Here is a 26,667-nt window from a genome sequence, read left to right on the forward strand (position 1 = left end):
CCCAGACTCCTTTCCCTCCTCCCTCCAAGCAGCATCTCTCCTTCCCTCCAGGTCTAGTAGCAGCTGTCCCTTTTTTTCCCATGTCCAGCAGCTTCCCAGCCTCCAGTGAGGAAAAAGGAAGTTGCATCATCAGAGGCGGCCACGACTCAGCAAAAGCCCCAAGGCTGCCTTAGTGAATCGCTGCGCTGGTAAGTACCGAGAACTGCTGGGAGGGGAGAAAGCCACTGTCAGAAGCTCCCCATGATCTTGCCGTCCCTTCGCAGACTGGCAGGAAATTGCAGCTCATGAATCTCACCGGCCCTGCGCAGACTGGCAAGAAATTGCAGCTCGTCAATTACGCCAGCCCTGCGCAGACTGGCAGGAATTTTCTGCGGACCAGCACTGTTCCACAGACCAGCGGTTGAAGAACACTGATTTACATCATCCTGGAGCAATAGCTCCATACTAGAGAATGACACGAGGAAAAAATCTTTCCTGTCACTGCCTCTTCACTGGACCACCGTCCCCTTCACCGCCCCATCTCCGCAGCATCCACCCTTCCCTCTTGCCACCTCACCGCCCTTCAGCAGCCCGAGAATCTCCCTCCCTCCCCCCCCCTTACCTTCGCAGTGCGTTAGTAAAAATTGAAACTTAAGGGAGGGAAGGCGCGCGGTCACCGATTGCGCGCGCGGCCCCCTCCCTACGGCCAAATCTATTTCCCTCTCTACATTCCCCTTACCTACACGGCGGTTTCGTAAAAAACTTACTGAAGCCAGCAAAACCTGCCTGCCTGCTGTCTCATGTGTGTGGGTGGAAGCTACTCCTCTGACGCAACCGGAAAATTGGGTTGCAAAGGGGGTCACTAAGTGGTTGGGCCTTGATTGGTGGACTTAGTGAATATAGCCCTTAGTGTCTAAATATCATTTGGGTAGTAAAGTAATAGAATGCTAGCACTCACTTGAGTAAGTGTACGTTTACATGTGTAAGTATTATTTTATAACTTAGGTGCAGTTTTCTTACCCCTGGATTCTGTATGCCATGACTAAAGCTTCATGCACAAGTATGTGTGTGGTGCCGATTGACACACGTAACTTAAGCAGGCTTTTACAAAACTGCACTGCTGAGCACACTAAATGCCAAGCCACCTGTAGGAATAGAATGGGCGGTTCAGCATTTGGCAGCGCAGCTATGTAATAGGATTAGTTAATGTGTTAACAAGCTAATCCATGCCAATAATTACTAATTAATAAGCAATTATTGGAACTAATTAGCACTAATTAAAATTTGCACGCACAACTTTCTAAACGTATTCTATAAAGTGGTGTGCATAAATTCTACATGCAGATCTCATAAGGGTTTGTGGCCAGGATAAGGGCAGATCAAGGGCATTCCTAAAAATTAGGTGCACTATCATAGAATACGTCCAATTCATGCACAATTTAAAGAATGGGCATTTAGGCCAGGTTTAGTTGGCATAAATGGCCATGCCTAAACTTCAGTCATTGCGATGGGCGCAATGTATATTCTGTAAACTATGCTTAACTCCAAATGCATAAGAAGAATCCGGGCCTTGGTATCTTATGAGTCCTTTTTCAGAGTCTTCCAGATTTATTGATTTACCGTATATACTCGAATATAGGATGAGATTTTTGGGCCAAAAAAATAGCCCAAAAATGGGGGTCTCGTCCTATATTCGGGTCATCAACCCGACCCCCTCCCGGACGATACGGCAGGCCGGGGCAGGAGGGATGCCTCCTGTCTCCCATCCCGGCTGACTAACTTTTTTTTTTTTTTTTTTTTTTTAACACCTCCCCTCCCCCCCCCAGTGTGTGCTTACCTTTTGCGCCATTTTTCTAGGCCACCTATCAACTAGGCGAATTACAAGTTCACATACATAATGAAAAGGACATACTTAAAATGTACAAATTCAACATCTATTCACAATTTAAAATAATGCAAAATATCAAAGTCTCAGTTCAAATTTGGTCCTTGTGAATGTACTACCGATATTTTTATCTGATAACCTTTCAAATTTTCTCTATTACTTTTTTGCCCTGTGTAATTTTCTTCTGTATTCAATTATTTTGCTATAAGCCAGAATATTTTTCTTTCCATTTCTGATAATAGATCATGATGGATCTACCGTATCTAAACTCTTTAGCACATATTCATTTCATTCTTTTATATATTCATCCACTGATGACTTTACTTGACTACAGTCATATTTTGTTAACTTACCTGACAATTTCTGGGTGTATTTTTCCTCTTGACTCCATTTTTTCTTGCCATTGAAGCCTGTTTATCACTTTTTCATTTACCCTTAACTAGAGAATGACAAGGGGACAAAGTTTGTCCCTGCCTCCACCCCGTCTCCACAGGCTCTGTCCCTATTCCCAACCTGCACTCCCAAGCTCTTTACCTATCCCTGTCCCCAAAGGCTCTATCTCTGTCCCCGCCCTGTCTATGCAGACTCTGTCCTCATTTGCACAAGCTGCGAACACTTATGGTTTTATATTTGAATCTTTTTATTAAAGTATAAAAAGGGACAATATTCTGCACAACTGTTTATAAATCAAAAACAGCTTTCCATTTTGATCTGGTTTTGGTACAAAGATTCAGTTGCCTATGTTTTTACATCATCTGGGAAGGTAATTGGATTCCCTTTCATCCATGTGTGTAGAAGAGAACCTAAACTGTAGTGGATGAACAGGAAGATAAGTGTATATTAATTGTTGGAAATGCTCCTGGATGCCAGCAATGATGGATGAATCTGTTGCAGTAACAGAATCACCGTTATTCACGTTGTCAAATGTGACTCGGACAAGAGGTCATGGCTGAAAATGAAGGGCAACAGGCCCAGGACAAATGTCCAGAAGTTCTGTTTCACACAACGAGTGGTGGACGCTTGGAATGCTCTCCCGGAGGAGGCTGTGATGGAGACCACCATTCTGGGATTCAAGGGCAAGTTGGATGCACACCTTCTTGCAAATCACATTGAGGGGTACGGGTAAACAGGGTCTTCATCAGGGAACACCTAGCTTAGCCTCCACGTGTGTGGGTCGCCGGACTAGATGGACCTAAGGTCTGATTCGGTGAAGGCATTTCTTATGTTCTTATGTTTCTTATGACACATGATGGAAGAAAGTTGCAGATGGCAGTTCTGACTCTGCAGATGGCACATACATGACTCTTGTTGCCACTTCAAAGGCAGACAAGACACAAATTATGTCATTTAAGAGTAGCTCATTTAAATCCAAAAGCAATTTCTGCAGGTTTATATAATCATTGAATTCAGCAGCCAATTGTCTATGATGTGTTAAGTTTTATATATTGATATTAGGCTCTAGAGAATGACACAGTGACAAAGTTTGTCCCTGTCCCTGCAGGCTCTGTCTCTATCCACATCTCTACCCCGTCCCTGTGGACTCTCTCCCTGTGCCAACCCCGTGGTTACTTGTCCCCGTGTCATTCTCTACCCTTGACTCAATCTGTAACAATAAACGAACAGGTCCACTAATCAGTTCCCAACTTCCTCAACTCCCTAATCTCTTGAACACAAGCCACTAGCTCTAAAATGTGACAATTTAGCTAAAATGTACAATTCAGCTTCAAACAAACTTATAAAATGCTGAGTTGCAGCATAGGACCAGTCTTCCATATGCAAGTTCAAATTACTCATAATAGAGAACAAAGTGTGTTTCAAGCACTTTAATTCGTGTAGCATTTCTCATTTTTTTTGTTCTAGGGGGATGATTGATCTAAAAATACTGGGGGGGGGGGATAATGAGAGGCTTATAAACATAAACAAGAGATTTAATGCCTGGTATATTAATCATATCCCTATGTTGTTTTGGTGAGGTGTATCCTGAAATAAAGTAAAGTAAATGTTGCTTCTCTACCAAATTAGTCTCTTGACGGGAGTAGTAAAATCTCTTTAAACAACCCCTCCCCCCCAATACTGTTTCCCCATTCTAGCCTGATGATCCCATCAGTAGCCCTGAGGGCACAGTTGGCAGAATGACACCCCATAACGTGATAACCAGGTCTTAGTAATTAGAAACATAGAAACATTATGGCAGATAAAAGCTAAATGTCCTATCCATAAGAACATAAGAATTGCCGCTGTTGGGTCAGACCAGTGGTCCATCGTGCCCAGCAGTCTGCTCACATGGCGGCCCTTGATCAAAGACCAGCGCCCCAACTGAGACTAGCCCTACCTGTGTACGTTCTGGTTCAGCAGGAACTTGTCTAACTTTGTCTTGAATCCCTGGCGGATGTTTTCCCCTATGACAGACTCCGGAAGAGCGTTCCAGTTTTCTACCACTCTCTGGGTGAAGAACTTCCTTACATTTGTACGGAATCTATCCCCTTTCAATTTTAGAGAGTGTCCTCTCATTCTCCCTACCTTGGAGAGGGTAAACAACCTGTCCTTATCTACTAATTCTATTCCCTTCATCCCCTTGAATGTTTCGATCATGTCCCCTCTCAATCTCCTCTGTTTGAGGGAGAAAAGGCCCAGTTTCTCTAATCTTTCACTATACGGCAACTCCTCCAGCCCCTTAACCATCTTAGTCGCCCTTCTCTGGACCCTTTCAAGAAGCATCATGTTCTTCTTCATTTATGGCGACCAGTGCTGGACGCAGTACTCCAGGTGAGGGCGCACCATGGCCCAGTACAGCGGCATGATAACCTTCTCCCATCTGTTTGTGATCCCCTTCTTTATCATTCCTAGCATTCTGTTCATCCTTTTTGCCGCTGCCGCACATTGCGTGGACAGCTTCATCGACTTGTCGATCATAACTCCCAAGTCTCTTTCCTGGGAGGTTCCTGTATTCGTGCATGAGAGTTTTGTTACCTACATGCATCACTTTACACTTATCCACGTTAAACCTCATCTGCCGTGTTGATGCCCATTCCTCAAGCCTGATTATGTCATGTTGCAGATCTTCGCAATCCCCCTGTGTCTTCACTACTCTGAATAACTTTGTATCGTCTGAAAATTTAATCACCTCACTCATTGTACCAATGTCTAGATCATTTATAAAGATGTTGAAGAGCACGGGTCCAAGCACCGAGCCCTGCGGCACCCCACTGGTGACACTCTTCCAGTCCGAGTATTGTCCAATTACCCCCACTCTCTGTTTCCTATGATCCAGACAGTTTTTAATCCATGTGAGTATTTCACCCTCAATTCCATGGCTCGCAATTTTCAGAATTAGTCGTTTATGCGGAACCTTGTCAAACGCCTTCTGAAAATCCAAATATACAATGTCGACCGGGTCGCCCTTGTCTATCTGTCTGTTTACTCCCTCAAAGAAGTGCAGCAAACATGATCTGCCTTTGCTAAAACCATGCTGACTGGTCCTCATCAGCCCGTGTCCATCAAGGTGATCAATAATGCAGTCCTTTATCAGCAATTCTACCATCTTTCCCGGTACTGAGGTCAGACTCACCAGTCTTTAGTTTCCCGGATCTCCCCTCGAACCTTTCTTGAAGATCGGCGTAACATTCACCACCTTCCAGTTTCCCGGAATCTTTCCCGATTTGATCAACAGATTGGCTATTAGTTGAAGCAGTTCAGCTATGATCCCTTTCAGTTCCTTGATGACCCTTGGATGGATGCCATCCGGTCCCGGAGATTTATCACTCTTAAGCCTATCAATCTGCCTACACACCTCCTCTAGACTGACTGTCAATCCTGTCAGCTTTTTGTCTTCATCTCCAGCATATAGTCTGATGGGTTCCAGTATGCTGTTTACATCTTCTTCGGTAAATACAGATGCAAAAAATGTGTTCAGTTTGTCTGCGATTGCTTTGTCCTTCTTTAGCGCTCTCTTTATTCCATGGTCATCCAACAGTCCCACCGCTTCCTTCGTGGGTCGTTTCCCCTTAATATATTGAAAGAACGGCTTGAAGTTCTTCGCCTCCTTGGCTATTTTTTCCTTGTAGTCTCTTTTGGCCCCTTTTACCGCCTTGTGGCACCTGCATTGATGTTGTTTGTGCTTGTTCCAGTTTTTGTCCATTTTTGATCTTTTCCATTCCTTAAACGAAGTTTTCTTGTCTGTTATCGCTTCCTTCACCTCTACAGTGAGCCATGCCGGTTCTTTGTTCTTTTTCCTCTTTGATCCCTTGTTAATACGCAGTATATATAGATTTTGCGCCTCAGTGACTGTGTCCTTAAAAAGGGACCAAGCTTGCTCTAGCGTTTTTACAGTGCTTATCCTCTTCTTAATCTTCTTCCCTACCATGAGTCTCATCCCTTCGTAATTCCCTTTTCGGAAGTTCAGTGCCGTGCCAGTCTGTCCATCCGCAGCATCCAAGTCAAACTACCCTTTTATTATCGTTAATGTAGCACTCTACTTTTATTTCCTACTGCCCTTCCATTAATTAAAGAAACTAACACTGCCCTGTCCATCCCTTTATCAGTATTAGCAGATGACAAGCGTCTTAGATAGCCACAAATTAGAGCCATCTGCTGATGGCTGAGCACACAGCTTCTAATACAAACATAACAAGCTAATCAGATGCAGATTCAAAGCGTGCAGAACTTGTGCGCTAATCAGGATAAGCTTGCCGGATGCATACATACAAGGTTCTGCTCCAAGAGAAGCTTTGTGCTCATGTTTATGTGAAACAGAAGTATGCACGCACTGGAAAATTTGAAGGAGTATTTGTCTCAAGAAAGTCTGTGTTTCCCATAGGAAGCGCTATGTTGAGTTAGACCAGGAGTTCTCAAACTAGTCCTTGGGCTACATTTAGCCAGTCGGGTTTTCAGAATACCCACAATGAATATGCATGAGATGAATTTGTTTAGAGTGGACATAGTGGGCTCCTTTTACAAAGCCGCAGTAGAGGTTTCTACCACAGGCCGGGGAGGGAAATGCTCCGATGCTCATAGAAATTTCTTCCGCAGCTTTGTAAAAGCCAGCGAGTGTTTGTAAATCTATGTCATGCATATTCATTGTGGGTTTCCTGAAATCTGACTGGCTAGATGTAGCCAGATGTGGCCAGATGGGTTGAAAATCACTAGATTAGATCAATAGTTTGTGGTGCAGTGGTTAAAGCTACAGCCTCAGCACCCTAAGGTTGTGGGTTCAAACCCACACTGCTCCTTGTGACCCTTGGCAAGTCGCCTAATTCCCCCATTGCCCCTGCTGGGCTAGACAGGGAAAAATGCTTGAGTACCTGAATAAATTCATGTAAACCGTTCTGAGCTCCCCTGGGAGAACAGTATAGAAAATTGAATAAAGAAATACATATCTAGAAGATCCTAACACAGGTGTGAGCAGCCCTATCAGGTTCTCAAGCTTTCCACAATGCATATGCATACAGTGGAAGTAGTGGAAGCAAAGTTTGCCCCGCAGCTTCTGAGGCATGTTCCCTCACTGATTATGCCTTGAGCAGTTCAATAATTGTATGTCTGGTGATAACAGGGGGCAGGTATTTGAGAGTATTAGCTCCCAGTGCAAATATACAACTGGAATTTTTGGGAAGTGTTTACAATGGAAGCAGTACATACACATAAGTTGCAATCCCATCTGGATTAGGGCTCTCAAGGACTGTGGTGGCCCTCCCCCCATCCTAACAGGATTTTCTGAGGATATTTGCCATCCATTTCCTCAGGTACAAACTTAAGACCCTTCTACTAAAGGGCTTTAAGCCCTCGGGGAGGGAAATTCTACAAATGGCACCTAAACTTAGGCAGAAATTTTATCAATAATGGACATCAAGGGGCAGATTCTGTAAAGGACATCTAACTTTAGGCATCCACAATGTGAACGTCCATCAACATAGGCCATCCAAATAAAATGGATAATCCCAATTAATGACTTTAAGAAGCAATAATTAAAAGTTAGACGTCCAAAGGCTGGACGCGATTCACAAAATAGGTGTCCACAATTTCATAGACACCCATCGGAAAAAGCTGCGCCTAATGGGATAGATGTGGGCGTGGTAAGGGCCTAGCTTCAATATAGACATCTATGTACAGATTTTACGGCACTTTTGTAGACGGGCTCCTTAGACAGTAAAGTTTCTGGGGTCCGGGAAATATTTTTTGTACCCAAAAGTAACATGTCTTGAGCTACCACTGAGGAGGCCATGATGAGCTAATGCCATATTGATTGCTCAGTCTCAGAACAGCAAGAGGCAGAGATGCTTAAGGCTAGCTAATAATTATTACTGGACTCCTTAACCACAGTTCCTGACACAATTGTGCACTGGCTGAAAACATTGTTTCTTAAATTTGTTTCATATACAGTATACTACCAGTTTCATAGAACATCCCCTAATCCTTGTATTTTTTTGAAAGGGTAAATAGCCATTGCACACAAATTCCCTAGTCTCAAAAAGGTTTGCAGTTTTTTGCTTCAATTTCCAGATAATGAATATGTTAAGCAACACTTATGTCTGGGAAAATTTAACCGTTTAGCGCTACTCTGAGGGGCATTTTCGATGATATCCAACTCCAATTGTAGACATTTTGCTGAAAACATCTAAATTTCTCATCTTGAACATACTGTAGCAATTTTTTTAACCAGAAAAACATCTACATTTTGGTTAGAAAATCTAATTTCCAGATGTTTTTGTTCTTCGTACTTATTTCTTTAGATACCATTAAAAAAAAAATTTATAGAGAAACATTAGGGATGGCTACACACAAACAACCCAGAAGAGCAAAGGAGCAGTGCAGTGGAATTCTTATGAAGAACCCAGGTACAAATCCCACCTTAATACCCTTATTTTAGAAACATAGAAACATGATAGCAGAAAATGGCCCATCCTGTCTGCCCATCCGCAGCATCCACTATCTTTATCTCTCCCTAAGAGATCCCACATGCCTCTCCCACGCTTTTTTGAATTCAGACTCAGTCTTTGTCTCCACCACCTCTACCGGGAGACTATTCCACACATCTACCACCCTTTCTATAAAAAAAGTACTTCCATAGATTACTCCTGAGCCTGTCACCTCTTAACTTCATCCTATCATTCTGGAGTTTCCTCTCAAATGAAAGAGACTCGCCTTGTGCACATTTATGCCACATAGATATTTAAACATCTCTATCATATCTCCTCTCTCCTGCCTTTCCTCCAATGTATATATATTGAGATCTTTAAGTCTTTCCACATACACCTTATGACATAGTACTAAGGGTCAGGGGCTTCCATTTTTGAAAGATGGTGGTGGAATGAGCAGGATGTTGGATGCGTATTTTTGGTCCACAGTCATGTGGTGCACAGAAGCTTTCTAGTCAACGGCCTCCCTGTGCTGGGGTCCCCTCTAGATAGTCCCAAACAGGAGACTTTATTTCCCCTCCCTTGAAATTCTGAGTTTTTGTTTTTTCAGCCAATACAGTGCAGGTAGCTGTCTGACCCAGAATAGCTGGGGATCATAGGTTCAAGGCTGGCTGTGATGCTAACAGGGAAAATAAAAGCAAGCTATGAGATTTTTGAGTGCAAAATGAAATGGGATGAGCAGGACATTTTTGGAAGGCAGAAAAAAAAGGTGCCGGTACTAGAATTAGGGTTACCATATGACTTCAGAAAAAAAGAGGATGGATTGTGAAATCTGGTTTTTCTTCCATTGAAAGCAAGAGAAGTAAACCCGGATGTCTCAGTCCGTTCTTTTTTTTTTTTCTGGAGCCATATGGTAACCCTAATTAGAATGCTGTGCACTGAAGCTCAGTACACTGTTCTTACTGGCCTCTCAGTTCTCTAATTATCGCACAGTAGGGAGATAGTCTCCATCTCTTTAACACTCAAATTGTAAGAGCCTTTTTTTTTTTTTTTACTTCTTCCTTCCCTACCCTTCCTACTTTTCTTCCTTCCCCCTTTCTCTTCCTCTCTTCTTTTCCCTACTTTAAACTAACACAAATCTGTTTATAGTCCCATTAAAAGAAGTCATGAAGCGCAGAAGCATTTGCAGATTTCTGATGGGACTTTTTATGTTTGTCCATGAATAAATTATCAGCTTAAGGCTGCAGCAGTAAATCCTTACCATCAGCCTTACATATTACATCTGCATTATACAGGCGAGATTAACGAAGCTGCTCTTTAATATAAACTGGCTTTGAGAGTAGTGTGTGCAGTAACTGGTGGACTGCTAAGAGCAGGGTTTCTGAACAAGAGGCTGATGTCTAGAGCAGAGGTGGGCAAACTGCGGCCTGCCATTGAATTTTATGTGGCCTGTGTGCAGAGGTGGGCAAAGGTCGGAGCTAATACCGCCGCAGCCAGCGATAGAAAAGCCGAACGCGGCTTTGTAAAGGTGGGGGCCCTTTACCAAGCTTTTTTATCGCTGGCTGCGGCGGTATTAGCTCCGATGCTCAATGAATTCCTATGAATGTCAGAGCTAAAACCGCCGCAGCCTATGATAAAAAAAAGCCAATTGCGGATTCATAAAAGGGTAGGTAATATATTACTTTTACAAGTACTGTATTGCTTTTTTTTCCCACAGTAACCTACCTAATCTAATAACTAACATATTCCTGTTTCCTAATGAAACTAGTGACTATTTTATATTACTTTTGGAAAGAAACTTATCCAACACTGGTTACTCATTACTTTAAAAATAATATATTACCAGTGATATGTGGCCAGTAATATACAGTATTACCGATAATATTACTGTATTTTTCGCTCAGCAAGGCGCACTTTTTTTCCTCCCAAAAGTGGGTAGAAATGTCGGTGTGTCTTATGCAATGAAGATACAAATTTTTACCCCCTTACCTTTTTAAAGCACCCCCATCGTACCTTTTTAAAACACCTTCCCCTGTTGTACCTTTTTAAAAACACGCACACCCATCATACCTTTTTAAAACACCCTTATATCCTGGTGGTCCAGCGTGTATTGGCAGGAGCAAGCTTACCGTGCTCCGGCCTGGGCCCTCGCTGCTTCCTGAATGGCTGCCGTCAGTTCTCGCAGGACTTGTGAGAAATGACGACAGCGATTCAGAGAGTGGCGCGGGCCCAGGCAGGAGCGCGGAAAGCTCGCTCCTGCCGATACACACTGGACCACCAGGATATAAGGGAAATTTAAAAAGGTACAAAGGGAGGTGATTTAAAAAGGTACTGGGGGGATTTAAAAAGGTAAGGGGAGTAAAAAATTGTTAGTCAGCTGGGACGGATCCCTCCTGTCCCGGCCTACCACTAGACCACCAGAGGGGGGGGGAGACAGGGTGCAGAGCCTGGCAGGGAGGGGGGAAGGTGCAGAGCATGGTAAGGAGTGAGGGGGCCTGGGTGCAGAGCCTGGTATATGTTAGTACACAATTTGGTTCAGAATGTTTTTGGGGTTTTTTCTTGTTTTCCTCCTCTAAATCTAGGGTGCATCTTATGGTCAGGTGTGTCTTAAAGAGTAAAAAATACAGTACTGTACTTTTTTTTTTACCCTTTCCTTCAATTTCTTTCTTTTCCGTGACAATTGGAATTTTTTTCCTTTCAGATTGATATTTATTGTCTATTGTTCATTGTTTTGTTATTTCCTTAGGAAAGATGGTATATTAAATTACAATAAACCATAAAGTATTACTTAGTAACATATTACTTGCCCAACACTGCTTATGAGACTATGGGTAGTATATGAAATGGCCTGCACAAACATCATTAACCAGAGTGAAGGATTCAACAACATGATAAGATTTGTTTTACAGTGTTAGCAAATGTTTTGGGAAGACAAGAGTATACGGTAACAGGCCATTCTGGTAATAATTTATGGATCTCTTAGGGAGAAGTGAAGATAGTGGATGCTATAGATAGGCAGACTAGATGGGCCATTTGGCCTTTTATCTGTCTTCTTGTTTCTATATTTCTGTGTTTCCATATTTAAGGCACTGAAATATGTCAGAAATATTTTGAGTCACCCTATGAAAGCATTAAGATCATAGGCAGTGGAATTGGGTGGGCCACTTGGACCACTATCCTATCAATATTTACCCAACTAGAGAGGTTAGGGTAGGGCTGGAGACTGGTTTGATTGCAGGCAGGGTTACCAGGCGTCCGGATTTCCCCGGACATGCCCTCCTTTTGAGGACATGTCAGGGGGTCCAGACGACTTTTCAAAACCCGGCACTTTGTCCAGGTTTTGAAAAGCTTTCCTTTGTGCAGGAGGGCATCCGTGCATGTGCGGACACGACATAATGACATCATGTGCGCGTGATGTCATCGCATCTCATCCACACATACGCGGATGTGCTGCCCAATGAGAACAGGCAGCGGGGGGGGGGGGGGCTGGGGCAGGATTGGAGGCGGGCGTGCAGGGCGAGGATGGGTGGGACTGGGCGGGCCTGGGTGCAGGTCTAGGGGGGGGTCCGGGTTTTCCAGACAGAAAATCTGGTAACCCTACTTGCAGGACTGGTTTGCCCATAGCAGACCTGTTATTTTGTCAAGTCCTTAACCACTGAAAAATCCCGATTACGCCACTATCACCCTTCCCCCAGAACAATCCTACCCAAAACTAACATCATACTTTGGAATATATTTCCATAATGAGGGCAACTACGGAAGCACTTTATTCAAGTAAATGGGCAATTTGAAATTTGCCTCTTTTTTCCTATGAGTAAAAGTACAAAATAATGGTTCTTAATGTCTGTGTGGTTGTCAGGGCCCATTGCTTTTAGTTTCATTTCAGCTGTTCCTTGCTGCCCTTCTAGGCAACTGCCTTATTCTTATGTTCAGTTGCTACCAGGTAATGGAATCTGAGCTTTTTGTTATGTTGCTTCTGCCTATTCATATGAAATCCCTTTAGAATGGGGTTCTCAATCCAGTGCTTGAGAAACACTCGGACAGTCTATTTCTTATCTTTGTGGGCATGCTGCAATCCCCGTGGGGCCTGGTTGCTACAAACAAGTTTTAACAGTATTAGCACACTAATGCATGTTAGTAACTCTTGCCTGATATAGGGGCGAGGGGGGGGGGGCTGAAATTCAAATCACAGGAAGCAGCACGGCTACCCACCACGGTCGGTGGCATACCTGAATGTTCAATGCCAAGGTTGTATCCGGCCACTGACATTGAATTTCCAGGTTCATTTTAGCAGCTGCGGTTTTAGCCGGCTAAGCCGATATTCATCGGCGTGCTGGCCAAGGCTTAGTGGTCAAAGACAGACCTGCTTTTTAGGCAGGTCCATCCAGTTGCATGCCTTAGCCAGCAGGCTGCTGAATATTGGCAGTGACAGGCTAAGTACATGATGTAGCAGGTCACCTGCCAATCCCCCAAATGGGATATTTAACAGGAGATAACTGACTATCTTCCGCTGAATATCAGCAGTTAGCCATCTATGCGGTATTTAGCTGGCCGAGAGTCATTCCTGGCCGGCTAAGTATCACATAATATCAGGGAGAAGGGTGTATCCATCTCTGTAGGAAATATCTTTATTAATGTTTCAAGCCGTCATTTTGTATTTAGCCCATCTGTCTCTTTTCCTGCAGGTCTTCACTCGTTATGGAAAATGTTACACCTTTAACTCTGGGCAGAATGGGAAGCCCCCATTAATCTCCGTGAGGGGAGGAACTGGGAATGGCCTGGAACTCATGCTGGATATACAGCAGGACGAGTATATGCCAGTCTGGGGGGAAACAGGTAAGAAGACTCTCACCCCGTCGGCACCACAACAGCATTGAGAAATCAGAAGTCCTATCGCCTGGTTACAACTTGTAGTTTTGCTCTTCCTGGCCCTTAAGGATCTTCCATTTAGATAGGTTTTCAGAATATCTACAGTGATAGATATACTTGCAAGCTCATTGAGGATATCCCGAAAACACAAATGGTGGGGGTGGGGGGGATCCCCAAGAACTGGGTTGAGAATTGCTCTTTTACAGCTACTGGGAGAAAGCAACTTTAAACAGTGATCATGACTATGGGCTAGATCAGTGGTCTCAAACTTGCTGCCCGGGGACCATTTGCAGCCTGCCAGCTATTTTGAGGCCCTTGGTATGTTTATTATAATCACAAAAGTAAAATAAAAGAGTTTTTTGATCATATGTCTCTTTAGCTATAAATTACAATATTATTATTAAGACTTAGCCAAAATGAAAGATTTACCGCATGCATAATTGTAATTTCTTAAAAGACATTAACTATTTTTTTCTGAGGCCTTCCAAGTACCTACAAATCCAAAATGTGGTCCTACAAAGGGTTTGAGTTTGAGACCACTGCGCTAAATGCACTAAAGTCAATTGGTAATACCGACTGGATCACTGTTAGGCGATTCTCTGGTCAATTGTGGAACAGCGATCGATGCCCTACCAAGTTTGCATGCAAATCATTTGCATGGATGTGCAAATCATTTGCATGCAAACCCGACAGGTCAATTGCTCAGTGAGCGATTGACACATGCGCAGAGCCCTAACAGCAGTGACAGGGGATGCAGCCTCCTGTCACTGCTGTTAGGGCTTCTTTTTTTATGGCACAGATGCTGTGCATGAGTTACACATGCACAATCTGCCCCATTTAAAAAATCACCTCCACACTGATGGCCCTCCCCAACAAACCCCCCACGAAGCAGCACCGCGACCACCCCCCATGACAGCAAAAAAGGCAGGAGGGATGCCTACTCCCTCCTGGCTGGCCGAATACCCCTATGCCATGCCCCCACTTGGTCCTGGACCCCTGCACCACCAACACCCCCCATCTCCTATCCTTTCCCCTTCCTCCTGGAAAAAAAAGGGACAGGAGGGATGCTCACTCCCTCCTGCCACTGGATGCTCCCCCGAATCCCACCCTCTCGTAACCCTACTCAAGGTGAATGACATGGTTTAGTTTATTTTTGTAAGGTAAAAAGAAGGAAGTGATTGTAAATGGGCAGCTGTCAGGTCAGGGAATGGTAAAAACTGGAGTTCCCCAGGGGTCGGCTCTCTCTGCTGCTTTGTTCAATTTTTATATTCTTCCACTGAGTAAGTTGTTGCAGAATTTGGGAGTTTCTTATGGGCTGTATGCAGATGATATCCAATTTTTCTTTTCAATTGGTGCATCTCTGATACAGTCTATTGGAAAATTGGAATTGGTTATATCTGAGATTTTAAAAAAGTGGATGAATAACAAGTTAATGTTGAATGTTTCAAAGACAAAGGGGATGTATCTGTCAAGGAATATGGTACTGAATATTCCAGCTTAAGTGCAAGTTTGGGGAACAACTATGTTTTTTTCCCCCCAAAAGTGCAATATTTAGGCTAACTCTTCAGCCTCACATACATACCATGGTCAAGAAAATTTATTTTAAATTTAGATTACTTAAATCATATCTGTCTGGAGCTAATTTAAAATATATTCTCCAAACAGTTGTCTTGTCAGTTCTAGATTATTGCAATCTTGTTTTGTTAGGAGTCTCTGCAACTGCGATTCATGCCTTACAGGTAACTTAAAATCCAATAATTTGTGTTCTGTTTGGAATTGCTAAATATGACCATGTATCAGAATTTTATGCCAAACTGTATTGGTTAAAAATAGAATACAGGATTCGGTACAAATTATTGTTGTTAACGTATCTCTGTGTACATCGGATGGCACTGAAATACTTAATCGATGGTATATCCCCATATATGCCATCTTGAACCTTGCGCTCAGCCAATTGGGGGGGGATCTGAATGTACCAAACTATAAAGCAAATGAGATTGCATATGACTAGAGTAGGGTCCTTTTCTTTTATTGGTCCTGATACTTGGAATAATATTCCACAACAGGGAAATTTGAATATTTTTAAGAAACTGCTAAAGCGATATTTATTTTGTAAAATGAAATCTGAGTGTTGAGCACTTATTTTAGTTTGATGCTGGATGATGTGCTTATGGGGTAGGTTCTGCAATCATTTGTTATTTATGCATGTTTGTAACAAATAATATATGTGTACTTTTTGACCCACTTTGATAACAGTGGACTATAAGAAAATAAACTATAAACTACCGTATTTTCACGCAAATAACACGCACCCGTATAAAACGCGCACACGGATATAGCGCGCAGAAATCACGATGATTTGCACAAAAACTTTGATATACCGCGCTCACGGGTATACCGCGCATGCTGCCCGACGCTCCTTTCGCCCGCCCTGACTTTCCGTGCGCTGTCCCGACTCTCCGTTCACCCCCCCTGACTTCCATGCACTGTCCCCCCTTGAAGGTCTGTCCCCATCCTGAAAGCCTGATGCCCCCCCCCCGACGTCCGATACATCCCTCCCCCCGAAGGACCGCCGACTCCCCAACAATATCGGGCCAGGAGGGAGCCCAAATCCTCCTGGCCACGGCGACCCCCTAACCCCACCCCGCACTACATTACGGGCAGGAGGGATCCCAGGCCCTCCTGCCCTCGACGCAAACCCCCCTCCCCCCAACGACCGCCCTCCCCAAGAACCTCCGACCGCCCCCCCAGCCGACCCGCGACCCCCCTGGCGACCCCCACAACCCCCCCACCCCCCTTACCTTTGGTAGTTGGGCCAGAAGGGAGCCCAAACCCTCCTGGCCACGGCGACCCCCTAACCCCACCCCGCACTACATTACGGGCAGGAGGGATCCCAGGCCCTCCTGCCCTCGACGCAAACCCCCCTCCCCCCAACGACCGCCCTCCCCCCAAGAACCTCCGACCGCCCCCCAGCCGACCCGCGATCCCCATGGCAACCCCCACGACCCCCCCACCCCCCTTCCCCGTACCTTTGGTAGTTGTCCGGACAGACGGGAGCCAAACCCGCCTGTCCGGCAGGCAGCCAACGAAGGAATGAGGCCGGATTGGCCCATCCATCCTAAAGCTCCGCCTACTGGTGGGGCCTAAGGCGCGTGGGCCAATCAGAATAGGCCCTGGAGCCTTAGGTCCCACCTGGGGGCGCGGCCTGAGGCACATGGTCAGGTTGGGCCCATGTGCCTCAGGCCGCGCCCCCAGGTGGGACCTAAGGCTCCAGGGCCTATTCTGATTGGCCCACGCGCCTTAGGCCCCACCAGTAGGCGGAGCTTTAGGATGGATGGGCCAATCCGGCCTCATTCCTTCGTTGGCTGCCTGCCGGACAGGCGGGTTTGGCTCCCGTCTGTCCGGCCAACTACCAAAGGTACGGGGAAGGGGGGTGGGGGGGTCGTGGGGGTCGCCAGGGGGATCGCGGGTCGGCTGGGGGGCGGTCGGAGGTTCTTGGGGGGGGACGGTCGTTGGGGGGGAGGGGGGTTTGCGTCGAGGGCAGGAGGGCCTGGGATCCCTCCTGCCCGTAATGTAGTGCGGGGTGGGGTTAGGGGGTCGCCGTGGCCAGGAGGGTTTGGGCTCCCTTCTGGCCCGATATTGTCGGGAAGTCGGCGGTCCTTCGGGGTGGGGGTGCGAGTGGTCCTGCCGGGGGGGGGGATGTATCGGACGTCGGGGAGTCGGCCGGGCAAGAGGGCTTGGGCTCCCTCTTGCTCCGATCGTGGATGCGGGTGCGGGTGGGAGCGCGTGCGAGCGGTCGTTCGGGGTGGGGGTGCGAGTGGTCCTGCCGGGGGGGGGGGGTGTATCGGACGTCGGGGAGTCGGCCGGGCAAGAGGGCTTGGGCTCCCTCTTGCTCCGATCGTGGATGCGGGTGCGGGTGGGAGCGCGTGCGAGCGGTCGTTCGGGGTGGGGGTGCGAGTGGTCCTGCCGGGGGGGGGGGGATGTATCGGACGTCGGGGAGTCGGCCGGGCAAGAGGGCTTGGGCTCCCTCTTGCTCCGATCGTGGATGCGGGTGCGGATGGGAGCGCGTGCGAGCGGTCGTTCGGGGTGGGGGTGCGAGCGGTCCTGCTGGGGGGGGTGAATCGGGCGTCGGGCGGGGTGGGAACTATGTTTTAAAACTTTGGTATACCGCGCTCACGCATATAACGCGCGAGGGGTATGCGCGGTAGGTAAAAACGCGTATAACGCGCGCGTTATATGCGTGAAAATACGGTATTCAGGTACAGCTTGGTAACATCCTGCCTAGATTAGAAACAGGAAGTTTCATCAGAGATGACAGGATGCTCTGGGCTGGACAGAAGCCGTGTAACTTTAGTACTGCTAGCTTTAAAGACAGGTTTGGAGGGTTGGGGGAGGGAGGAATGGGAGATGTCTGAGTGCAGGGGGAGGGGAGAAGAGAGGCTTTTCAAAACTCGGACAAAGTGCCGGGTTTTGAAAAGCCATCTGGACCCCCAGACACGTCCTCAAAAGGAGGACATGCCCTGGAAAATCCGGACGTTTGGTAACCCTACCAAGATCTGAGAGAGAAAGAGAGAGCTGTGGGACGCTTGAGAAGGGGAGATGCTGGAAATATAATTTAATCCGGAATTTCCAAAACAGATTCAAGGAAATTTACAATATGAAAATTATTGGTATACAAATTAGTGCATTGCAAATGGAATGGGAGAAGATACAGTTCTATAGGGGGTAAGGACAGTTTTATGAACAGTGCAGAGGTAGGTAATAGTCGTGGGTCAGTAAATTGAGTGGTATAGATAATAATGGTAAAGGTCCATAGTGTAGGTTCAAGAATTAATTGTTGAAAGAGAATACAATGGTACCTCGGAATCTGAACGCTCCAGAACTCAAACAACTTGGAATACGAACTATTTTTCTAATTCATTTTTGCCCCGGAATCTGAACATACAGCTTCCCCTCTGATGCAGCTTCCTGTTTCTGCCTGGGCAGTTCGCGTAAGAGGGAGGAGGAGAGAAGAAATGCACATGGATGACAGGGAAGGGAATAGCGAGGGAGGAAATCACACATGAATTGAAAAGGTGATGAAATAAATGCTACCCATAGATGGAGGAGATGGAAAGGAAGAGATGGGAATTAGATAGATTTGAGAAGGGGGCAAAAAAATTAGAAGAAAACTGAGCAAGAAATATGGATATAGGGCAGGAAATGAAGAAAGGATGAGAGAATAGAAATATGAACGGACAGGATGCCCTGGAAACAGAGCTTAGAGCACAGACAAAGAGAAGCAAAAACAGGCAGGAAACAAGATGATTAGAAAAATAAAATCAGCAAATAGGATAAAATAAAAAGATTTTATTTTTACTTTAGTAATTGAAATGCGTCAGTTTTGAAAATTTACTTCTGCTTTCTATCTGGGGGATGCATTAAAGTCAGCGATCACAGCTTAGCGATGATCACTGATAACCAACCCGATGCACAAAACAGCCCACTGCGTGTTTTTCACCTCAATTGCTCATTTACCGATCCGGTCATGCAAATTAGCTAAAACCCCATGCAAAATAGCCAAGCAATTGATGCACTAACATCGCTTGCTATTTTGCATCGGGTTTTAGCGATTTTAAAAACCAATTGCTGAAGACCTGTCAGCAACTGTCTACTTGGTTTTTTTTGGGGGGAGGGGGTTTATTTTTATTCCAATGGCACAGATATTTTGCTTCTGCCCCTCTGTTTACACCTACGTGAAAATCATTTGCATGCAAATTGATAGTGCATCGATTGCTACTGGAGAATCAGCCAGAGAATCGACCAACAGTGATAGAGTCGCTATCTTTAGTTGCATCTAGCCCTATATTTTACACTATTTTTTAGCCCATTACATTAACAGGTGTTAGCAGCCCTTCTCCCTTACTTTTACCTCCCCCCTGTCCAGCAGCACCCCTTCCCTGCTCCCCCTGTCCATCAGTAGGCCTTCTCCCTTCCTTTTAACTCCCCCCTATCCAGAAGCACCACTTCCCTGCTCCCCCTGTCCAGCAGTAGCCCTTCTCCCTTACTTTTACCTCCCCCCTGTCTAGTAGTACCCCTTCTCCCTTACCTGCTCTCCCTGTGCAGCATCTGTTAGACCGGGCAGCCTCGGGGCTTTTGCTAGGCTGGCCCGCCTCGTATTATCAAAGTGGGCCGGCCTAGCAAATGCCCAGCGGCTGCTTGATGAAACCGCGGCTGCTGCTGCTGCTGGTCCAGCCTCGGGCAGGGGAAACCCTGCTAGTCCCTGTCTGTGTGCATGGCAGCGGTGCCGACCCCTAGAGGCCTGGACATTTTCTGTTCGTCGAGGCGCAGGCTGGCTGGGGTGTGGGAGGGGGGAAGCCATTGCCGCGTATGCGCATGAGAACGGAGGCCGATAGAGAAACTACCGCAGGGTCCTACTGCACATGCGAGAGCATGGTACCACGAAGGCACGGAACATGGAGTTTGAAATGCGCATGCGCGCTAAGGTTTTATTATAGCAGATTGTGCATAAGGAAATGTGAGGAAGATGCTTTATGCAATTAATTAAATGATTAAACTTTTTAATCGATTTGTGGCCCTAATATTTATGTACACACACACACACATTCATCTCTGACTAATGCTATCACTAATGAAAAAGGACAAACTGCTCTCGCACCATATAGTTACTGGATCAGCACTTTCTTCTGGAGCCTCACACCCACCAATTCTAAGCACTTGTTCGGTTTCAATAGACAAACAGACACTACACAAGTACTATACAGTAAATATTATAAATAGATACCATAAATAGAGGCTACAGATATTTAGATGAATAGATACAAAAGTGCTGACAACCCAGCATTTAATTAAAATGCCCTTATAAAAAAGAGACACAATGAGTACTGCTGCTTGTGCGACTGTATTGCATGGAGTGGGGAGGAAGATGTGTTTGTACATGCGCAGGCTTCCTGAGTTTCTGTGTTCATTTATCTGTCATTCTGAAAAACAGAATGCTAGCTTCTACGCCGGTCACTTTAATACTAATTGCAGGTTGTAGGCCTAGCACAGATATGATGACAGTTTGGCAGAGAACCTTAGCTGACATATAAATTCAAAACCTGGAGCTACAAGAGGGGTTCTTGCATCCAGGGACATTGGAAGGACCAGATGAGACAAGTGATCCAAGCCTGGAAAAGCGCCAACATGCCTCTTTAGGTGGCAGGGTATTAGTAACATTGTAAATGACGGCAGATAAAGACCCGAATTATCCATCTAGTCTGCTCCATAAATTAATTTAGTTTAAATGGTCCTTTTTTTATATATATTTCTGGACCAGAAACCCAGAGCCCTGCTCAGTAGTGTACTTAGGTTCCATCTATTGAAGTCTCCATCAAAGCTCACTCCAGCCCATCTTAACCATCCCAGCCATCGAAACCCTCCCCAGCCCATCCTCAACTGAATATTCCATATAATAATAATAATAATAACAGTTTATATACCACAGGACCGTGAAGTTCTGTGCGGTTTACAATGATTAGAAATGTTACAGATTGAGTGAATAAACAAGTACAGACTTAGTGATTGATAGTTCTTGCGATCATTTGTTGAGGATTAAGATTGATTAGGTTGGTTTCCTAAGTATATCAGGAACAGATGTGTTTTTAGGCGTTTCCTGAATTCTCCATAGGTAGTAGGCACGAGTAATTGTGCCCCATAATGCTGCTTGATGTGCGAGAAGATGTTGGTGATGACTTTTAAATTTACAACCTTTAACCGGTGGAGAAACAAAGTTCAGGTGTGAGCTTCGCTTGTGTCTGTTGGTTGTGAAAGAGAAAAGGTCTGTTATGTATTTAGGGGCGAAGCCATTGAGTACCTTGAAGCAAAAACAAGCAAACTTGAATTTCACACGTGCCTCCATCGGTAGCCAGTGTAAGAGTCGATAGGAAGGTGTCACGTGATCAAACTTCTTCAGTCCACAAAGTAGTCTAACCGCTGCATTTTGAACTAGTTGCAATCGCCGCATATACTTCTGGGAGAGTGCCAAGTAGGCGATGTTACAGTAATCGAGTTGACTCAGTATAAGGGATTGTACTAGAATTCGAAATGATGAGGCATAGAAGTAAGCTCTGATGGACCGAAGCTTCCAGAGGGTGAGAAAGATTTTTCTGATCAAGGAATCTACCTAGTCTTTCATGGTCAGGGACACAGGCCATGCGAGCCTGCCCAGTATTGGCCTTAGTTCCTTCAATGTACACCCATTATTTTCTGATTAGAGATCCTCTGTGTTCATCCCATGCTAGTTTGAACTCTGTCACCGTTTTCTTCTCCACCACCACCCTCGGGAGCACATTCCATGCATCCACCACCCTCTCCGTAAAGTAGAATTTCCTAACATTGCCTTTGAATCTACCACCCCTCAACCTCAAATTATGCCCTCTGGTTTTACCATTTTCCTTTCTCTGGAATAGATTTTGTTCTACGTTAATACCTTTCAAGTATTTGAACGTCTGAATCATATCTCCCCTGTCCCTTTTTCCTAGAGTATACATATTCAGGGCTTCCAGTCTCTCTTCATATGTCTTCTGGCACAAACCTCCTACCATTTTCGTCGCCTTCCTCTGGACCACTTCAAGTCTTTTTATGTCCTTCGCCAGATACGGTCTCCAAAATTGAACACAATACTCCAAGTGGGGCCTCACCATCAACCTATACAGGGGCATCAACACCTTCTTTCTTCTACTGGTCACGCCTCTCTCTATACAACCTAGCATCCTTCTGGCAACAACCACCGCCTTGTCACACTGTTTCTTCACCTTTAGACCTTCAGACACTATCACCCCAAGGTCCCTCTCTCTATCTGTGCATATCAGCCTCTCACCTCCCAGCACATACGACTCCTTCTGATTTCTAATCCCCAAACGCATTACTCTGCATTTTTTTGCATTGAATTTTAGTTGCCAGATATTAGACCATTCTTCTAACTTTTGCAGATCCTTTTTCATGTTTTCCACTCTCTCCTCAGTGTGTACTCTGTTACAAATCTTGGTATCATCCACAAAAGGCAAACTTTTTCTTCTAACCCTTCAGCAATGTTGCTCACAAACATATTGAACAGGATCGGCCCCAGCACCAAACCCTGAGGGACACCTCTACTCAACTTTCCCTCCTCCAAGTGAATTCCATTGACCACCACCCTCTGGCATCTGTCCGTCAACCAGTTTCTAATCCAGTTCATCACTTTGGGTCCTAACTTCAGTCCATCAACTTTGTTCAAGAGCCTTCTATGAGGAACCGTGTCAAAGGCTTTGCTGAAATCTAATAAATTACATCTAGCATATGCCCTTGATCCAATTCTCCAGTCACCCAATCAAAAAATACAATCAGATTCATCTGGCATGATTTACCTTTTGTAAAACCATGTTGCCTCGGATCCTGTAACCCATTTGATTCTAGAAATTTCACTATCCTTTCTTTCAGTAACGCTTCCATTATTTTTCCAATAACCGAAGTGAGGCTTACCGGCCTGTAGTTTCCCGCTTCATCTCTGTGACCACTTTTGTGAATAGGGACCACATCCACTCTTCTCCATTCCCCAGGAACCACTCCTGTCTACAAAGATTTGTTGAACATATCTTTAATAGGATCCACCAGAACCTCTCTGAGCTCCCTCAATATCCTGGGATGGATCCCATCCGGTCCCACCGCTTTGTCCACCTTCAATTTTTCAAGTTGTTCATAAACACTTTCTTCGGTATCTACTCCATTCACGTGTGTAACTTTGCCAGACAATCTCGGTCCTTCTCCAGGATCTTCTTTCGTGAACACAGAACAGAAGTATGTAATATGTTTGCTTTCTTCTCATCACTCTCCACATATCGATACATATCTTTTAATCTCGCAATTCCATTTTTCTTCTGCTTCCTTTTACTAATATATCTGAAAAAATTGTTGTCTCCCTTTTTTACATTCCTAACCATTTGCTCTTCCGCTTGCGCTTTCACCAGACATATCTCTCTCTTGGCTTCTTTCGGTTTCACCCGGTAGTCCTTTCTGTACTCCTCTTCTTGGGTATTTTTTATATTTCTTGAACACCAGCTCTTTTGCCTTTATTTTCTCTGCCACAAGTTTAGAGAACCATTTTGGTTTCCTTTTTTCTTGTTTTTATTTATTTTCCTCACATAAAGGTCAGTAGCCAATTTTATTGCTCCTTTCAGTTTAGACCACTGTTTTTCCATTTCCCTTATATTGTCCCATCCTAAGAGCTCTTTCTTCAGGTACGCTCCCATTTTACTACCCCTACGTTTGAAATCTAGGACTTTGAGTTTTGTGTGGCCGCCCTCCACTTTAGCTGTTATATCAAACCAAACCATTTGATGATCGCTATTTCCCAGTTGGGCACCCACTCAAACATTTGTGAGAACCATATCCAGTATCGCTTTTTCCCTTGTGGGTTCCGTCACAATTTGTCTAAGCAGAGCCTCCTTGTCATCATTATAGCAGCAGAAATTCTCTTGATATACCCACATGATTGGAGAGGAGCTCTAGCCAGTCAGTGACTGTATTAACTGAGGAGGTTTTCATCCCTCTGTTGTCCCCATCCCTTAGTTTGCCCAGGGTGCTGGTAGGCCCGGTAGTAGACCTAGCAGCATCAGATTTTCTTGGCATCCTCAGGGCGCAGCTACCATTTCTTGCTGGTGGCTACATTCGCAATTTTTCCCAAAGTATTCCTACTCTTTACCCCCATTTCCTCCGCCTGTCATGCTTTTCTTTTCAGTCTTCTTATCCCCTTCTCTCATCCCCTGTCCCTTCTCTCTCTGTCATCTTCCTCATATCCCCCTTCTTTTGTCATCCTTCTATCACCTACTATCCTCCCCTTTGAACATAAGAGCATAAGAGTTGCCTCTGCCGGGTCAGACCGGAGGCCCATCACGCCCAGTAGCCCGCACCCGCGGCGGCCCATCAGGACGACCTTCCCTTGCTGAAGCCGTGCTGGCTCGCCCTCAGCTGTCCATTGCTTTCCATGTGCTCGCAGATGCTATCCTTGACCAGTGATTCCATCATCTTTCCCGGAACCGAGGTCAAGCTCACCTTTGAATATGAGAGAAATGACAGCCAGTAAGGGGAGTCAGCTGTTCCTGCACACACCTTCTGTCTACCAGCACAGGAGGCTTGCTTCCTCTTTCAGCTCCCATGGAAGCTCCTACTCTGCACACATTGGCTCATACTGAGCTATTCCAGCCCTTTCTGACTACATAGGAAACACTCTTTCTGGTGCACTGATTCCCTTGGTGTTACAATAAGAGTTCAGCCAGGTGGTAGCCACATTTGAGAAACCCTGAGCTAGTGGCAGAGGGCCAAAATCTGAGATGCACTAGGTATGGAGGTTTTTCAGGTTCTTGCTGCAAAATTTCCCTGCATTAGTTTTTACTGTTGAGAACACTGTCTGGGTCTTGCCATATCCAAGTAAGCATAACCAACATTCCAGCCATCATGTTGTGGCTTTCGTCAGGGTATGCTGTGAGGTTTGAGGTGGGCATTTTCATTAGAGGATGGTTTTTAATTCTGGAAGTTGGGAAAATTCATTAGTACACGTTAAACTCAGGAAGGCAGAGATTTTGGTGGGAAACTGACGCGGGAAGGTCCGTTGGTTACAAATTTGAATTTTTGGCAGGAAAATTGAGGTGGGAAGGTTTGTTGGAACAACCCTGGAGGGGGGAATTCTATAGGTCATATTCTGAAACTCTGAGTGGAAGGGAAGATGTTTCTTTCAGGACCATTCCTATCTGCAATGAGAGGTCTCAATGCTTTATTTAATATGAGCCCTTTGTCTCCATCAAGGTTATGAGGGTGTAACCTACAGAATTCCCTGATATTGGTTCCACTTATTTGAATGCATCATGCATCATGCATGCTTATTTGAATGCATCATGCATCATGCATAAAACTCTGCCACCTTAAAAGATTCCTAGACAAAACCTTCGCCTTCCAAGCAGCTAAGCTCAACCCATGGCTTGCACAAATGATACTCGAGGCCCCCACTTACCTCGGCTTCAGAAAATCACTCAAAACCCACCTATTCGGCAAACAAGACCCCTAACAACCCCCCCCCCCGCTTACATTACTACACCCCCCCCACCCACCCCCGCTCTTCCCCCCCTTAATTGCTCCCCTCTCCCCCATCTCCCCTCCGCCAGTCATCCTCTGTTAAGTTCGATTAACACTGCTTATATCCAATAAACTATTTACATCGGATAAATTGTCTTTACATGATAAAATGCTGTAAACCCCGCTCTTACATTTGTTTCTACCTGATAAATTGTGTACTGCTGATAAATTGTTTAAAATTGTTCAAACTGTTTGTAAATCTGCGTGTCAACGCAGATACTACTGTAACTGATGTAAACCGCCTAGAACTCTCCGGGTATGGCGGTATATAAGAATAAAATTATTATTATTATTATGATCCAGACAGCTACAGTAATTACTCATCCACCCCCCTTTCTGTAAAGAAGTATTCCCTTGGTTTATTCTTTCACCATCATTCTATGATTTCTTGTTCAGAACCTTCTTTCCTTTGAAAGAGGCTTACCTTCTTTGCATGTCTTGGAGGTATTTAAACATCCCTTTCAATATTTTCCATACCCCGCCTCTCCTCCAGATGTACATATTTAGATCTTCAAGTACCTGTATTCGTTTTAGTGAAAACCATAGAGCATTTTAGTTACCATCCTCTGTATCAACGCCATCTTGTTTATATCGGTCTGAAGGTGCAATCTCCAAATGAGTACTTCAAATGAGATCTGACCAGAGAATTGTACAGAGGTGCTATCGCCACCTTTTTCCTGTTTGCCATCTATCTCTTTATGCATCCATTCATCCTTCCGTCTTTTGCTGGTAAATTTATTTACCTGTTCTGACGCTTTAAGATCATCTGATAGAATTGTTCCCTGGACTCGCTCTTCTTTAATGAACAAAAGTGCTTCATTCTGTATCTTGGATTGTGCCCAGATGCATGACCTTGCATATTTTAGCATTGAAATTAAACCTTCACTGCCATATTTTAAATAATTCCTTAAGCTGTAGGTTGAGCAAAAGAGGTGA

General features: G+C 45.0%; 1 protein-coding gene across 3 annotated transcripts in view; it reads left to right on the top strand.

The window, feature by feature from the left end:
- ASIC1 (acid sensing ion channel subunit 1) overlaps positions 1–26,667 on the top strand; it is a 524,111-nt gene that overhangs the window by 449,414 nt on the left and 48,030 nt on the right. For all 3 annotated transcript variants that reach the window (XM_033938552.1, XM_033938554.1, XM_033938551.1), the window contains one exon: positions 13,401–13,551. In XM_033938552.1, the coding sequence (XP_033794443.1) occupies positions 13,401–13,551 (151 nt within the window). The remainder of the gene's footprint in view (positions 1–13,400; positions 13,552–26,667) is intronic.

Source organism: Geotrypetes seraphini, chromosome 3 (assembly GCF_902459505.1).
Source record: "Geotrypetes seraphini chromosome 3, aGeoSer1.1, whole genome shotgun sequence".
Taxonomy (NCBI): domain Eukaryota; kingdom Metazoa; phylum Chordata; class Amphibia; order Gymnophiona; family Dermophiidae; genus Geotrypetes; species Geotrypetes seraphini.